The 17,308-nt window shown below is 39.9% G+C and overlaps 1 protein-coding gene across 1 annotated transcript in view; it reads left to right on the forward strand.

Moving 5' to 3' along the window:
* Positions 1-17,308, forward strand: part of PLXNC1 (plexin C1) — a gene marked incomplete at its 5' end in the record, with an annotated part of 70,607 nt that overhangs the window by 32,780 nt on the left and 20,519 nt on the right. The window contains 10 exons of the mRNA XM_031057555.1: positions 209-296; positions 1,208-1,414; positions 1,523-1,714; positions 5,325-5,424; positions 6,449-6,550; positions 6,898-7,001; positions 10,833-10,874; positions 11,352-11,476; positions 12,024-12,222; positions 13,617-13,763. Coding sequence (XP_030913415.1) covers positions 209-296; positions 1,208-1,414; positions 1,523-1,714; positions 5,325-5,424; positions 6,449-6,550; positions 6,898-7,001; positions 10,833-10,874; positions 11,352-11,476; positions 12,024-12,222; positions 13,617-13,763 — 1,306 coding nt within the window. The remainder of the gene's footprint in view (positions 1-208; positions 297-1,207; positions 1,415-1,522; positions 1,715-5,324; positions 5,425-6,448; positions 6,551-6,897; positions 7,002-10,832; positions 10,875-11,351; positions 11,477-12,023; positions 12,223-13,616; positions 13,764-17,308) is intronic.

The raw sequence follows: 17,308 nt of genomic DNA on the forward strand, positions 1-17,308 counted from the left end.
GAAAGAGTGGAAGTACACTGTATAGCTCAAATTATCATGTTTTGCAGTTTGACTTTATTATGTTGTCTGCTACCAAAGCAAAATGCACTTGAGTAGTTTATTCACAACTGAAACCTTAATGCAGGACATGTCTGTGGGAAGAGAGATAATATTAACCTCCCTTTCTCACTACATTTGTTTGTGTTTTGCTTTGCTTTGGTTTTTGCAGTGGTGGTCGCAAAATTACCACAACTGGTAGAAATTTTAATGTGGTGGACAGTGTGATTATTTCAGATGACCAGAGATCAAACCTCACAGTAAGTCTGAACCTCCTTTATAATACAAAATAGAAGTTTATTGATGCATTAGGTTGTTTTTCCTAAGGTTTGAGGAGAAGAAACCTCAATAATTTCCAAACACTTGCACGGACATGTCAGTCACCCTGCTGAAATAAATATGACCACTTACAGGATTACAGTTATACACATTCTTAATACAGAATCACAAATACACATTACCTGCTCTCCTGCATAATTTCCTGAGCTTTTTTTATGGTCTAGGGACAAATCTGTCCTTTTTGAGTCTCCCTAGTCTCCACATATGGATGTGTTGGAGGAAGGGGTGCTATACTTCCCTCTGGCTCTGTGCTGAAAGCCCAAATGATACCGCTGCCTCAATGAGGGGCAGCAGGCTGGAGCTGAGGTTGGGATGAAACCCTTTCTCCAAGGCTGTGAGGAGGTAAGCCCTTTGTTGACCCTTGCAGTACAGAGACCAGAACACAGCATAATCACCAAGTGGAGTAAACATGACCAAATGCTACAATGACTGTAGCAACCCCCTCTCTCAGGAGTTAAGTTAGAAAGAGCAAATTCCTAGGAGCGCTGCAGAGCTTGTCTTACTCTTCTCTTGTCACCTGCTTTGAGGGGAAAGAAGGAAAATTCATTGTCACAATTCCTGTCTCATTGCAGGAAATAGTTACCCTAGCAGTGAGCAATCAGCCTTAAAGCAGTGTGCAGAGTGTGTGACAAATGCGCTTAAAGGTAGACATGAGCTCAACACAGAAATTTTTCCAGGTGCTCTGCATGCAGCCCTGATCCCAGAGAAGAGGTTTAGCAGGTAGCTGTGTGAAGCCAGGAAGATATTAAAATGAATTTGAGTGCCTCTGTTTGTGATTGTACCCACTGTTGAGTATTTAATGACTGTGAGAGCTTTGCTATTGCATTTCTAGGTCTCTAGGTGTCCTGGAAATGCATCTGAATATCATTATTTAACGCCAAGCCTGAGCCATGCAACAGAGGGTAAAGTTGTTGATATGATGTTAAAAGTGGATACTACCTTTATACCATGTGTCAAATTACACTATCACCCAGACCCAGTGTTCATTAACTACCAGCTGCACACTGAACTGGATCCTGATCTGGAATTAAAAATATATGTAAGTTTTGAAATAATAAACTACAGTACCTAATTTAAAATAGTGCTTGGGGATATTTTTTTTACTGCATTTAGTGACTGATCATTGCCTTCATTTTTTTCCCTCTAGAAAGAAAATGATAACTTGAATATTTCTAAAACGGAGGTAGAGGTTTATCTATTATATATGACTGGTGCACAGACCAAAAAGATATGGTTCAGTGTCCAAAATATTACCAAAAAGCCAGACCGTAGCACCATACTGTGCAAATTCAAAAGGGAAGGAACCGACAAGATTGACTTTTCCACTGTGAAAGTTTTTGTAAGTAGAAATCCTTTTTGTTGCAATTCAGCAGTGTTTGAGTGTTTATACAAGAGTAGTGAAATGTATCATTAATGCTGTCGTGGTACTTGGTAGTACAGTCTTCTTCCTCATACCTAAGCATGCGTGCCTGGCTTAGGTACACTGACAGAATTGAGTTCATTTTCTGTGGGCAGGTGTCAGAGGTAAGCTTTGCAGGCAGAGCTGAACTCACTGCTGCTGAGCTCCAGGAGAGCAGTAGCAGTCACACCTCTTATCTGCAGAGCAGACATCATTGGAACAGCATCACTGTCTCCAGGAGAGCCCCTCATCTTAGATCTGTAAGCAATCTAATTCTCCAGCGTGGCCATGGGGAAAAGGATTGTGTTCTCCCAGTCACTTTTTCCTAATAAGTAGGTAAGGATCTGTCTCAGGAATCACCAGTGAGACAGAAGGCGTTTCTGGATGAAAAATGGGGTGAAATTCAATGTACACTGGGAAAGCTAAAATGCTTTGAGCATGTGGCACAAAGCCAGGCCCAAATATAAGGACATTAGCATGGATGTCAAAGCTGAATTGCAGCTTAAGATATTTGCTCCATGAATAAGATGAAGATACAAATTTTATAAATGCTATGATTACCATTTATGAAGGAGAAAAATTATGCCAGACTCTTATTGCACTGTATGGTGGTATAAAACTGAAATAACTCTATTGACTTCAAGGCATATGGCTCATAGTAAAGATTAACAAAGCTATTCTTGATTTTTTATCACTTTTAACTGATCCCCCATCTGTGGATCCTGCCATCTGAGCCAGTTATGGCATGGAAAAGCCTTTCTGAGTTTGGTGTTGAGTTTAAAAATCAGTGTTGCCCTGCTCTATCACATGCTCATCCTGCAGATTTCATAGAAGTGACTGTCATAAAAAGGCCACCACTTTACTAAAGCAAATCAAATGCAATAGTTACCATGTAACAATGCACTTCTAGTACCTTTAATTTTTTTTCCAACGTAAGAAAAATATAGAAGTAGCAAATCCTCACATTTTTTTTAAAACCTTATGAATAGATCATCATAGAAGAAGTAGGGCCACTGAAAAAAAGGATAAGATGGGTATAAAATACAAGTTTGACTCAAGAATAAATGTATCTCTGGCCTTAGTTTTCCAGAAGAAATAAGATATTGAGTGTGGGTTCAAAGACAGAATGATCAGTCTGCATGAAGGGAAGTAGCAAATCCTCACATTTTTTTTAAAACCTTATGAATAGATCATCATAGAAGAAGTAGGGCCACTGAAAAAAAGGATAAGATGGGTATAAAATACAAGTTTGACTCAAGAATAAATGTATCTCTGGCCTTAGTTTTCCAGAAGAAATAAGATATTGAGTGTGGGTTCAAAGACAGAATGATCAGTCTGCATGAAGGTGTCAGAGAAGAAAATGCCATTCTTGTGGCAGAAGGAAGATTCAGATAGATCAAAGGGCTCAAGACAGCAGGAGCAGGATCATTCCCATTATAGCACTGAGGGAAAACTGACACATGACAATGTAGGCTTAGTAGGAAAGATTTTAAGTAAAACAGAGGTCAGGAGAAGTACTGTATGACTGGAGAGCAGCAAATAAAAACCCAGTATTTTAAATTGGAAAAATCCCCAAACCCTAGGCAAATGGAGGCTTGCTGATTTAATCCTAGCTCTATGTAACACTTGAGAATGTATTCTGAATTACTCATGAAAGACCTGGAGGTAAGTGGAAAGTGGGATAATTGTCAAAATCCTTTTAATGAAACAGATCATGCTAGATATCTTTATTTTCTAAGATGAGTGATTTCCTCAACAACAAAAAAGCTATAGATCACATTTACCTGGAAGTTATTCAGTAAACTATTTAACATGGTGATTATGAGGCCGCCAGGGGTTAGAAAAATCACATGCTGTGTGTGGGGAGCTGGCTCTGGGCAATGCTGATATTCATACAGATATTCTTTAATATCACCACTGACTTGAACACAAAAATCAGGCATGCACTGGTAACACTTGCTGATGACATAAAGCTCAGAGGCATTACCAGGCCAGAGAAGGTTTTATAATGTCATGCGGAAAAATGAAATTAGTTTAGGAATAGGAATTGGATTAATTCAGGTGTACCTTACATAGTCTGTGATTCATAAGCAAGAAAAAAGATAAGGAAAGGAATGAGACCACTAGATAGGAAGGTTATGATGAAGAATAAAGATAATCGAAATATAAGCAGATAATTAAGTGAATGCTTTGTCTCACTTTTCAATAAACAAGGATGAGTAAAAAAAAATTTCTGCTTTAGGAAGTCTTCAGTTGGACATGAGAAGTCTAGAAAACTAGATGTTATAGTCACAGGATGGGTAATGAATTTAGCCACTAATGCATTTGAGCCTTGGAAGAGGCTAATGGGGTCCTAGGAAAGCACAGACCTGAAGGACTTTGCATAGGAGCTGTGAAAATATAGAAACATCAGAGGGAAAAGTAACATTTGATGAAGGAAATAGATCTGCTTTGTCTTCTGTTCCTTGTAGCCCCGGAAATATAAAGGCTGTGTCCTTCCAGCCCTGTGGGTTTTTTTGCTTGCTTGTGTCTGTATAGCTGTGATGTGAGTCTCCATTTGGCAGTCTGCAGCTGCCCTGGCTGCTCACCTCCTGTGACAAGCCACTGATTGCAATCACCAGATCTCTGCCTTCCCTGCTGTAACCCAAAATAATTTCAACTCAACCCTCCTTTTCAATTATCTCAAGCTCATTTCTATCCCTGGCACTTGGTGGTATTCTTTTTATGTGCCAAAACATATTTTTGTGTCTAGCCTGTTTATAGTTTTAGCTACCCTTTATTTATGTGCTTTTGCAGTCCTCTTTCAGATCCTCCGTTGTGAATTTTCTTCTGCCATAATTATCAGTGGTAAATGCCTCAGTTTGGCATTTGGCAGACTTCAGCACTTTCGTGTATCCCTAAGAATTAATGCCTGTCCTGCCTTTGACAAGCCCATGGCTGGGGGATGTTGTGCATGTATTGTAACATGTTCATGTACATGTTGTACCTGTATTGTATGTTGCATTTTTTAATGACCCTCAGGAACAACGTCCTACATAAAGGGGTTGAAACTTCCTCAGAGAAATAGGGAAGAGGGCTGTAGGCCAGGTGTCTGAAAAATTCTACTTCCCTCATTCTTACTATGAGTCTTATCTTACTTTTCTGCTCAGCAGAGTAACCCTGTGAGTGCAAACACATGCCTTCCTTGTTTCAAAATCCCAAAACATTTAGCAGCAACTCTGAGTGCATCAGCTACTTGGCCCATCTGGAGGCCAGATTTTGCCTTTCATTTGAGAGCTCTACTTTGCAGCAAGAGCATGGCAAAATTTGGTGGTAAATAAGGACTTCTAATTTTTTTTATCATTGCTCTGTTACCCAGCTTAAACATCAAATACAGTAAAAGTTAAGTTAATGTTGGTTCATATGCATTTTGCTGAACCTCTGCTGTTATTCCCAGTAATCTACCATTTTCCTTATGTGCCTTAAATGCTTTTTTAAAATACATTAAATGTCATTTTAAGCACTGATATAATGCCTGTCATCTATTAACGCAGCCATTGCTTTTCTTCAGGTCAAACTAGGAAATTTTGAGCATGAAGTCAAACCAACATCATCACACATATATTTATATGTTCTTATTTTGCTACCTATTGTGGTGGGCGTCATTATAGGTAAGTACAATAATGTATTGTCAGCTTTTGATTTGCTGAAGGGTATGATCATGAAACAGACACTCCACATACTCACATGTCTGGAACTGTCACAAACAGTCTGGTGTTTTGCCCTGTTCCCAATAAGAGTGGACAAAGTTAACTCTGTTCTGGTGTGAAGTCTGAATTGTCAGACTGTAGCACATCACAAACATGCTACAAGACAGTATTTCTGTCTGTTCTGCTGGGATTACTCACTTTCACTTCATGAAGCAAGCCACAGAACTGACATCCTTGTGTCACAGCTTGGTCCCTTCCAGCTGTCAAAGCTCAGCTACCCTCCTGTCCCTGGGGAAGATGTACCCTACAAACTGCTTATCCTCAGTCAGTGTTTGTGGTGTTTCTGCCCAGTCTCATTTAGATGATTCATGAATTTGTGGGTCATTACTAAACTTAGGGAGGTAAATAGTTATCCCCTTCTCTTCTTGGTGCTCCCTTTTTTTTTTCTGAGTCTTTTTACCTGGTTATATATTTGAGAAACTTCTATTTATTTTAATAAGTATAGGGGTTTGTTCATTTGGTTGATTGTCTTTTTTTAAAGTTCATTTTAAAAAGGATCCATATGTCACATTTTTATTCTCTCTAAATAAGCTTTAGAAAAGTTAACAATTTGTAAGTGGATTTTCTGTTCAAAACAACTGGTTTTTTTTTGTTTAATCGGTGTTACCTTAAGTAGGTTGCTATTAGTAGAAGTTGTTGTTAGAGTCTGTGTTTCACTGTACAGGCTGTATATAACAGGGTGTGCTGCACTTTCAAATAAAGTTGGATTGACAATTCAAGACCTTGTTAAAAGGAATGATTTTTCTAAAGATTGAGGTATATACAGATCCAGATAACTAGGGCTCATGGGTACTAGTACAAGGACAACAATAAAACACTAATTGTGCAAATGTACATTAATCTTTGTGTTTCTTGATAATAAATTATGTCTTGTATAGGAGTTTTCTGTTATTTCTGTACTCAGAGTCTTTTTTCTTCCTTTTAGCGGCATTCATAGTTACTAGATACAAATCCAAAGAGTTGACTCGTAAACAGAGTCAGCAACTTGAACTGCTGGAGTATGAGATTCGTAAGGAAATACGTGAGGGTAGGTCTGCAGCATATTTTCTGAACTAAAACTGTCAAGAAGCTCACATTATATAAACATTTTCCTTTTGTAGCTGTTACAATACTTTTGTGTTGTATCAGAGTTGCTGTTTAATATTGTATGCACTGCAGTAGCAGATAGCACTGAGCTAATAGGATTGCATGTAGTATTTCCTTCAACAAAAAAGTAGATTGCTACTTTCCAGCTCCTAAGAGCTTCAGTTGTAAAAACAGCCCCTTTTGCCTGAAAACTGTTTTTGAAGGAATATCTACTGGGGCCAAGTTATAATTGTGATTTTGTGTCAGCTAAACTAACTCTCTGGGTGGGGATGGGGGGTGCTTTTTCAGGATTTGCTGAACTGCAGATGGATGAATTAGATGTGGTGGACAGTTTTGGAACGGTTCCCTTCCTTGACTACAAACACTTCGCTCTTAGAACTTTCTTTCCAGAGGTAAATATTTACAAGTCTTTCAGTTGTCAGCCCTGACTAATAGTAAAAAAATTGAGGAAGGTCAGGATCAAATAACTAGAGAAAATACTACACAGTAATTGCACTTTGTTCTCACAATAAACTTTTCTTAAATTAAGAATTACCAAAGAACACTTAAATGTATCTCTATATTTAGCCAAGCCTTTGTGCTGTAGATAAAGCAACATTCTTGAATTTTCAAGGGTTGTGTGTGTCCATTTATTTTTATTCTGCCTCACTGAGCTGCTTGCCTTTCAGGCCATCTTAACTAAGCTATAATTTATCCATTTGGTTTTTTTTTGTACCCATGCTTTCACTTCCAATGCTATAGCTAATTAAAGTAACAGTCAGGCTAGCTAACGTGCTAGCTAACATCATGACACTTCCTAATTAGACTTGTGGGATGAAGAAATGGCTGTAAGATGGTGCTGACTTTCTACACCAAAGTGGTGACAGAAATGGTAAGATGCTGATTCAGAGGGGTGCAGCTCAAATGCTTAGAAATGACATAAATAGTTAACTCCTTTCCAGTTTAGAGGCAGATATTTTCAGTGTTTGTTGAAGCAGTTTGGCCACTGCATCAGATTACCAAAGAGGTGTTCTCTTGAATGTTTTACTTCTCTTACTAATGTTTTTTTTTGCCTGTGTGGCATTATCAGCCTCATAATGCCATTATCAGCCTCATAATGCCATTATCAGCCTCATAATGGCATTATGAGGATGATAAGTGCCTTTGCCACAGCTTTCAATATTATATCATGATGGTAACCAGTGCTTACGAGCATTTATCCAATTGGCAGAAGCTGTGATCTCAACTGGTGATATTTTCCTGTAAGACTGGCACCAGTAAGTAGAAGCTTGGTTAGTTTAGGGCATAACTGGTATGGATGTGAATTATCTATCAGGCTTCATGTATTACTCATCACTGCTGCAGCCTGGTCTTGCACTCTTGTCTGCACACTGCTTCACTTCATTGCTGTTTGTGATCCTAGCAAAGGCTCATTGTGATAAAGTTAAATACATGTGGTAGTGCAGAATCAAGGCTTTGGTTTTTGCTTAAAACCAAATACCAGACACCAAAGCAGAATAATATTCAGCAATTACATATGCAAAATCCCTGTATCATTTGAGTCCAGTTGTCACACCAAAGGACACTGGGAATATCTCTTGGGTACTACTGTTATGTTCCCAGCCTAATTTTTAGAGGGTCACCAGGTGGTTTGAAGAAAGTGGAAAAGAAACTTTACTTCCTGTATCTCTTTCCTTTCTGTTTGTTTTGTTGCCAGGCATATTAGCATTAAAACAGCATTTTATTCTTAAGAATATACCTTTTCCTATACTTTCCCTTGTCAAAACAGTAATAGTCTGTAGAAGCTGACTCAGTGGAAGTGCTATGCTCTATGCAAATAAAAAGTTAAGAAAAAAAAGGTATAAAATTTGCCACTCTGCTGCAGTCTGTAAAGTAAAAATGGGAAGGGCTCCTGTTTTGCCTTGGGAGTCTCATGCCACTGCACATCCTGGAAATTATTTCAGTTGGATTTAGTTTCCGTTTGAAATACTTATCCCACAAAGGTACACTTGCTACTGTTAGCTCTCTGCAAACATACAGTGTCAGGCAACTTACTTAAATTGTTGTATACCAATTTCTTCTGCTAAGTGCTTACTGTTTACATTGCAGTAGTGTCCAAACATGCCTTATGCTGTAAGAATGTGGCAGAAAAGCAGTGCTCCACTGAACAAATATTATAGAAGAACAGAAAAGCCAGTGGGGTATATATTGCAGCTGAGTGTCAGGAGGGTTGACAGGAGGGTCAAAGTGACAAACCGCCACTTCCTTCACTAGCCACATGTGTTTGAATGATGTCCATACTGCACTCTTTGTGCTCTCCAGTGTGATTGATGGGCTTTGTCTCATCTAATCTAAGCTGTTTAAGGATGGAAATTGAAGCTGTTGACTGAGCATCTTCTGTAGTCAGTGCAGAGATGGGCAGCTCAGGAAAACAATTCATCCCATTTGTCTGAGGCATCTCCCTTAGGATGGCACTAGCTGCTTAAAGAGGGACTCCCATACCTGAAATGAAGAGTGATCCACCCCATCTTTGTTCCAAGAGTCTTGCTTCCCACTGCTTCAGTTTTCTATATTTGATCTGCTTAATAGCTTTTAATGCTTGTAGGTCTTAAATGGATATTATATCTACTCTTAACATGTTCTTGATGCTTGCTAAGCCTGATTTTTGCTTTGCTTGTTAAATTTGTCTTTTTATTTCTGTTTTCCCTCAGTTTCACACATTGTTTGGTTTCATGCTCCAAACCTTGTTCCCTGTTCACAGGCATTTTTAACCTTTAACACAGTTCTGGTTCTTTCACTCTACATGTGTGTGTGTGTGTGTGTGTGTGTCTTTTATTGGTAGTTGATGTTGGGATTGCTAAAGAAGTTCTGGAGAAATGGGAATAGCCAGTGGAGGAAGAGGGAGAACAGTTTGGTAGGGTAGAATAGAGCAGGAGGAATGAGGAAAAGGAGGGATGAACAATCAGGTATGTAGACGAAAGATTAGATGTGAGATGCCAGTGTGTGCTCACAGCCCAAAGTCAGTCATAGCCAGGGCTGCATCAAAAAGAAGCATGGCCAGCAGGCTGAGGGAAGTGATTCTCCCTCTTTGCTGTGTGAGACCCCACCTGGAGCACTGCATCCAGCTCTGAGGCTCCCCAGCACAAGAAGGACATGGTCTTGTTACAGCAGGTCCAGAGGAGGGGGATGAAAATGCTCAGAAGGTTGGGACACCTTTTCTGTGAAGAATGTCTGAGCCAGCTGTGCTTGTTCAGCCTTCAGAAAGGAAGGCAGCCTTTCAGTTAAAATAGGGCTTATAAGAAAGATGGAGACAGACTTTTTACCAGGGCCTGTAGTGATAGGACAAGGGCTAATGGTTTCAAACTGAAAGATGATAAACTTAAATTCAACATATGGAAGAAATTTCTTATGATGATGGTGATGAGGCCCTGAAACAGGTTGTCCAGAGCAGTTGTAAGTGCCCCATCCCTGGAAATGTTCAATGCTAGATTGGATTTATGTAGCCTGGTCCAGTAGAAGATAACCCTACCCACAGCAGTGGGGTTGGAACTAGATGATCATGAAGGTCCCTTATGACCCAAATCATTCTGTGGTTCTGTGAGGAAACTAGGGGCTGCCAGCATGACAGATAAAGCAGATGACAGTAAATGGTGTAGATCTGTTGCTCAAGAGGCATTGACAAGGTGTTTGAGAACTGGGGGCTTCCTTTTGTGTGAGAGCTTTTGCTAGGACTGGATGTGTGGTGACACCTGTGCCTCAGTGGAGACTGCCAGCATGGACGTCCTGGTGAGTTCATTAGTGACTATTCATGGGGTGCCTTGCAATGAATGGAAGCAGATGAGCTCAAGTGTCACTTGGTTAACAGCAGCCCTGTATACCCAAGGCTATCACAGCCAGCCAGGAAGGATGCAGCCTGCAGCACCCCTTGCACACCAGCACGTTTGCAGATGACAGTGACACACAGCTCTTCCTGGGGAGCCTTGGCTGACTGCTGTGCTAGTGCAGCTCAGCAGCACGAGTAACACACACAGCACATTGAAGATGATACCAGGTCATTTTTGAGAGTTCACTTTCCAGAGAGCTTTGGCAGCACCTTTGCAGAAGTTACTGTGTAGAGTTTTTATATTGTATCTGCTAGAAGTCGACATTTCCATTGTTTTGTTTTGAGTAGTATCAGGAACATGCTTGGTGTGTTAGAAACTTCTGGTGTACTTGTGAATGATAAATATCCCCTTATATTTTAGTCAGGAGGCTTTGCATCCATCTTCAGTGAAGAAATGCCCCAGGTAAGCTGATGTAGTGTGATATACCTTATTTAATTCTTTTTTTTCAAGAGTGATTGTATCCCTTCTCTCAGTGTTGTCCCATCAGCTTGCATATTCAGCATGTTCCCTTTCCTCCACAAGGGAGGTTACATGGGTTTTTATGTAAAAGGAGTTTGAAGTATAAGGTGCTCTTATCCAATGGGTACTTGACTTAGATAAAACCGAATCTCATCATGGGAAATGATGGGCAAACTTAACTATTGGCATTGCTTTGTGTATAGGGCAGAAAATGTATGCTCTGCATGTGTATATTCTGTGTTGTAGACAAACATAAATGCGTTTTTGGTAAAATCCTGAGACACCTTAAATAAATACAAAATTCCCACTGATTTGATGAGGCCAGGATCTTATCCCATATGTTTCTTTTAATTTTTTATGAGCACTAAGAATCCATCATAGCCAAACTACAGTTTGCTTATTTTTGTTTAACTATTCCAGAGCAGAGACCAAACGAGCAAGGATGAAAGCTTCAACATGTTGCATGCTTTAATTTGTAACAAGAACTTTCTTGTTACTCTCATTCACACCCTTGAAAAGCAGAAAAATTTCTCTGTGAAGGACAGGTATAGTATGATTATGCTTATCATCTTCAAGAAAAAGAATTAGCAAGAAGAAACAGCATGGGTTGTGGCACACAAATGTATTTGGTAGTTTTTGCAAAACAAATTTGCAGTACTCTGGAGCATTTTTCCTTCTCCATCTGTACTCACTGAGGAAGAAAAAACATTGCCATTAAAACAAGCAATTAAAGAGAAATTGGAATGTTTGTACATATAAACAAAGAGGCAAAGGAGCAGGAAAGCTCAGTTCAAAACTGTAAACACTTCCTGCAGTTAGATCAACAGTTCTACAGTTTAGAAATGTTCTGTCACTGGAGCAGGTGTTGTTCTGCAAAATTAAATTTAGAGACACAGATTCTGTGTTTAAAAAATAATCACAAGAGCAGATGGACTTGCATTTTTTATATTTTTGTAGAGAACAGTGGACAGTTTATGTGCCTAAGGAGGAAGAACTTAGGATATGAACTGCACTAAAATGTGTTTCATTTATTAAAGATGACTGGGCAGAGAAAATCCAGTATTAGAGCATTCTTTTTTTTTGCCCCCACAGGTGCTTGTTTGCATCCTTCTTGACTATTGCATTACAAACTAAGCTAGTTTATCTGACCCATATTTTGGAAGTATTGACAAGGGACCTGATGGAGCAATCAAGCAATGTGCAGCCTAAGCTCCTGCTCAGACGAACTGAATCTGTGGTAGAAAAATTGCTGACAAACTGGATGTCTGTCTGCCTTTCTGGATTTCTCCGGGTATGTGTACACCTTTTCACTACATGACATATGCAGAGAATTTCTTGAATTGATTTTTTCCATAGGAGCTGGCAGAGGGATCAGTTTAAAGCATTCAGGCTAGCATTTAACATTATGAGTGTGCACTCTTCTAGTTTAGGTGGCTTAGCTGGCTATCATCAGTGGAATGCAGGAAAAGAGCACATCTCCAAGAAATGATTGTGTCATGTATCTGGGCAAGATTTGGGTAATTTTGTAATTCCAGCATGTCCTTTGCTCATACCAGACATTTCAGCCCAGTGAGATGTATTGTGATCATATTAAAAGGCTGATAGACTTGATAAAATGCAGTGGTACCCATCTATGCAAGGTGTTGGAAAGCTACCGAGAAATGGAGATTTAAGGAATACCATCCTCTGGAAAACTAAACTTCTGTCCAAACTTTTCAACCTCCAAGCAGTATTGCAGATTTCAAGATCTAAATTACTTCAATTGAAAACAAAATAAGCATTTCGTTTCATTTTAATATTTGCTTCTTTTAGTAACTTGATAGCACTTCGTTGTTGGTTTCAGTGCTTGGTTACTCTTCCTGTCTCTCTTATCAACGTGATGCTATGACACTGTTGCTATCACTCTCATCAGTGCTTACATTAATACAGCAGCAGAATTGTTTGAGGCTCAGCAGTTCACAGTGGTTTCCTGGAATTGAGGAGAGTGCCAAGGAGCTGGCAGAGATATGTTCTCAATACATCAGACATTTTACAGAGCTGTGCTAGTGAGACGCCTTAGCTGGGCTGCAGGAATGGCGTCACGTGGAAATAGAGGCACATCCTTCCTTTCTCAGGTGCTTTCCTGAGCCCTGGGGTTTAGGCAGGAGAGGAAATCCCCAGTTTCATTTCCTCTTTTGCTGATACACCAGGGTAAGTCCCACCAGCTTGTTCCCAAGAAATTTTTCAGAGATAAAAAGAGGAGACACCAATTCAAAAGGAAACTAGTTGTTAGCTTGTTTTCTCAAAAGACTGAAAATGGAAGAAGTAGCTGAAGTATGCATGTGAACATGTGCATGTCTCACCCCCCACCCACTCTTTGGTAGAACTAGGAAGTGTCTGCCAGGTGGAGTAGGAGCAGCTTGTCTGTAGTGTGCTTGTGCACAGCAAGGGGCTGTGAGCTATCTTGCCACTCACTCCAGATGTCCCTTGCTATTTGCATGAGACTTTCACACTGAAAAGCAAAAGATGGAGGTTAAACAAATAACTAGATAAATCTGCTTGGAGGGATTTTCTTTTCTAATTGCAAGAAATTGAGTCACTTAAAAGGAAATAACACCATTTGTTACACTTGATTTTTTTCTAGTTATTCATGCTCATTCAACGATTACAAAAATAAATGTTTCTTGTATTTTTTGCCTAACCTAGGAGACAATTGGTGAACCTTTCTATTTGCTGGTGACAACCCTCAATCAGAGGATAAACAAAGGACCTGTTGACGCAATAACTTGCAAAGCCCTGTACACTCTCAACGAAGACTGGCTGCTGTGGCAAGTGTCTGAATTCAAAACAGTGGTATGTTTGCCAGCTTGTGTTTCCTCCAGGCATGGACAGCTGTAATGTTTTCTCTGTTTCTAAGAATTTAAAATAAGGCTCTTAAGACACTAAAGTAGTGGTTAAGTGCCCAGATAGTAAAATTGTTATTGCTGACAAAGTTTCCAAACATGCTAAGAATTCAACTAGCTGGTGTCTGATATACATTTCACAAATAGCACTTACTCCTCACTTCACAGCATGCATTAATCACCAAAGAGTAGATTTAATGAAGTCTCAGGATATTAAAAAATCATTCCTATTTTTAAGTATACTACAAAAATATAAACATGCTTAGAATTTAAACTAAACTCCACTTTACAAATGAATGAAAGAACAGAATGCAGAGATGTTTTTTTTCTATTGTGTTTACTTGTGACTAATCTTCAAGCAATGATTTGCTGTGGATTTCCATATTATTAGCACCAAATCGTCTTCAAATTAGCATAGTTACAGCATGGTGGATTTTAATTAGTTGCTTGGTTAAAAACAAGATATCTGGGAAGTCTAGCTAAGCTTCTGAACTTTACCATAGGTTTTTTTGCCTTTCTTAAAGCACCTAAGAAGTACTTCCTGTTTTCCAGTTGCGCCCAAACATCTTTAAAAGCTGGAATTCCCTTACTGATTGTCATTGTGACACTGAGATGTGAAGGCATAGCAGGATTATTGCACTTTGGAGCATGTTAAAATTGTGGCTTTTAGAGGAGGAGGTCTGAAAAGGGTTTTCAGAATAACCAGAGCACTCTTCTGCTTCAGAGTTCCCAAGTGAATTTAGGTCTGAGAACTTTAAAATGTGTATTTCTGGTGATTTTTGTAGCTTCCTTGCTTCTCAACTCCTGGCTTCCAGTCAGAGTTATGTGACATAATGAGGACTATGAGAAGTGCTGCTGAACAGTGGGCTTCACACCTTGGGAGCAGAAATTGGCAGGCAGCAATGGCCACAGCAAGGACAGTTCAAGTGCTGTCCTTTCAGTCCTTTTCTGAGCCCATGTGCTAAGTCTCTGGTAGGGCTGAGGTTCCCAGGTCTGCCTGTGTCCTGTTTTGAAGCAAGAACTTGGAGGTGCTAAGATGTCATATACTGGAGTAGACTACATGACTCTGGAAAATTTGGGTGGTCAGCAGTCCATTGGACTTGTCTCATTGGGCCACACAGGAAACTCACTGAGATGGCAACATTTCTGTGGGTAGTTTCTGACTTGTCATTCTCTGCTGAAAACTTCAAACTGATTTGACTGATAAAGCAGTACTCAAATCTTCTTCTTACAATGCTGTTGTTAGAGGCTGCATTTGAAGGTACTTCAAGCTAAGTTACCGAAGTGTGCATTTGGAAAGGAAGTTTGTCACTAAAAATCAAATACATAATCCAAGGTCTTTGGTTTCCTTGTTTGTGTGCTTCATGCTGGCATGTATTTGAGATCCAGAGTAAATTTAAATATCTTGTGTATGTATCCATAGGATGCAAAACACAGTGGTGATGCAGAGCAACAGTTTTCAAGCAAGCTCAGTATGCCTGTTACTAGTAGACTGCACAGAAACATTTTCTTATTTTTAGCACACATTCAAATTGAGAGCCCCTTGGGGGGATAGCTGACTCTGAAGCTGCTGAAGAGCCTTAAATACTTTTTCTAGAGCTACTTCTATGCATGGAGTCAGTGATAGTGTCTTGTGCTCAGACAAGAGGAGAAAAGGTAAGTGGTCTGAAGGACTTGCTGTCACTGGGGAACACTGCAGATGGATGAGGAAGTGAGAGCCTACAGCCCTTCTTGAACCTTGTTTCCTGCCTTTGTACTTTGTATTCCTGCTTTTGAATAGGAGATAATGATGCAGCTATAGGGTTAATGTAGATCAGCTTTCCGTTTAGGTGCAGCATTCCTCGGGCTTAGCTGGGAAATGCTGAATGTTCCATTTAAAACCATCCCAAAAGCAGAGAGGACTCCTGCAATAAAATTGCAGAGATGAAGTTCAAGGACTGTAGTTCTGGCTGGACTGGGAAATGATTTTGTTAGGTGGTTTATCTGAGATTTATGCTGGAAGCTGCAACTGTGCTGTGAAGAGACTTAGGTGGAGTGGTGAGGCTTTCTGGGCTGGGGAAGCAAGCAGCTGTGCACATTTTCCCTTCAAAAATAGCATTTAACAGGAGACTAAAGAGAAAGTAGGCAGTTTTCTTCCCTCACTAACACCACTTCAGATGCACTACATTGATGTGCAGGACCTGTAAGCTTACAGACTGGGAACCAAGTGTTTTCTCCTTACTGCGGAAGAACATTTCTGCCTAAAGGATTGCAGGTTTTGTTTTCTAAATGGAATAAATTCTGATCTGAATTTTCAAGTGCCCTTGTACAGTTGCTCATTGCATTTACATTCTGAGTCTTGCAGTATTTTGTTGGTGTTTTGGTTTTCCTCTTTGCCCAGCCCTGTGATAGCAGTACATTAAAATCTACCTCTCCAGAGCAAAGCATAAAAAAATACAGCCAAAAAGAGGGTTATATAGAGATGGTGAAGCAAATCTGCAGACATTTGGTGTCCAGATTTTTTTAAGCTGTGTAGGCACTTGAAGATGTGGGGATATATCTGGTAGGGAGTTCAATTCTCAAATCACTAACAGGGTACAAACAAGGGTGTAGGTGCTCTGCATGAGAATCTCTCCTTTCAGTATTGGGAGTTCAGCTCCAAACCAGTAAAAGCAGGATACAGACAGGCTCCTAAAAATCAGGGTGAGCTCCACAGATCAGGAGAGGTTTTTTAACATTCAGGCCATTTGTAACCAGAAAAAAAAAAAAAGAACCTAGAAACATGTAGTGTTTGAATTGCATTAGAGCTGTTCCCTGGCAGGGCCCCATGCCTTTTTTAAAGAGGCCACAGACCTTGGATCACCCAACACACTTCTGTTAACCCTCTCTGCTAGAAAGATGAGGCCCTGAACAGAGATAGGCTGCTGAAGTGCATACTCAAGTGGAGGAATTGAAGGACAGATGCTTCTAAAAGCACTGGTCAAGTACGGGCTGAGAAGCTGTGCTCTTTCAGGCTGTGCTTATATTTGAGTACTGAGAAATAAAGCTGCCTTGAAAGAAACTTGGATGTGTCATGGATCCTTTTCTCAGGCTGAGGAAGCAGGGCTACTCTCTCACAGGCAGACAAGCAGCTGCACCCCTCTGCAGATAATTTGCTGCATGAGTGATGAAGGAGTGTGCTCCACAGCTGACTGCTAGCCTTTCACTGAAGAGATTCATTTTGAATAGAAAATGCCAGCCTGGAATGGGAGAATGGGAGACATTCTCAGTGGTGGATCTCCTGTGGGAAACCAGGGGAGACTTCTTACACTGGACTAGGTGCTCCAGCAATCCTTTGAGTAGTCACTGCTTATTTTAAAAAAGGCATTTGGGCTGTTGAATGCTTTGCTGCAATGTGTTTACATTTTTAGATGGAAAGAAATTATCTAATTCACCTGTTCAGCCAACTGCCTTTTATCAAAAGTGAAGCAAAGCCATGTAGTGGAAGGTTGTTTGAAGTGTTTAACTGCTTTATGA

The sequence above is a fragment of the Geospiza fortis genome, unplaced genomic scaffold (assembly GCF_000277835.1).
Source record: "Geospiza fortis unplaced genomic scaffold, GeoFor_1.0 scaffold186, whole genome shotgun sequence".
NCBI lineage: Eukaryota > Metazoa > Chordata > Aves > Passeriformes > Thraupidae > Geospiza > Geospiza fortis.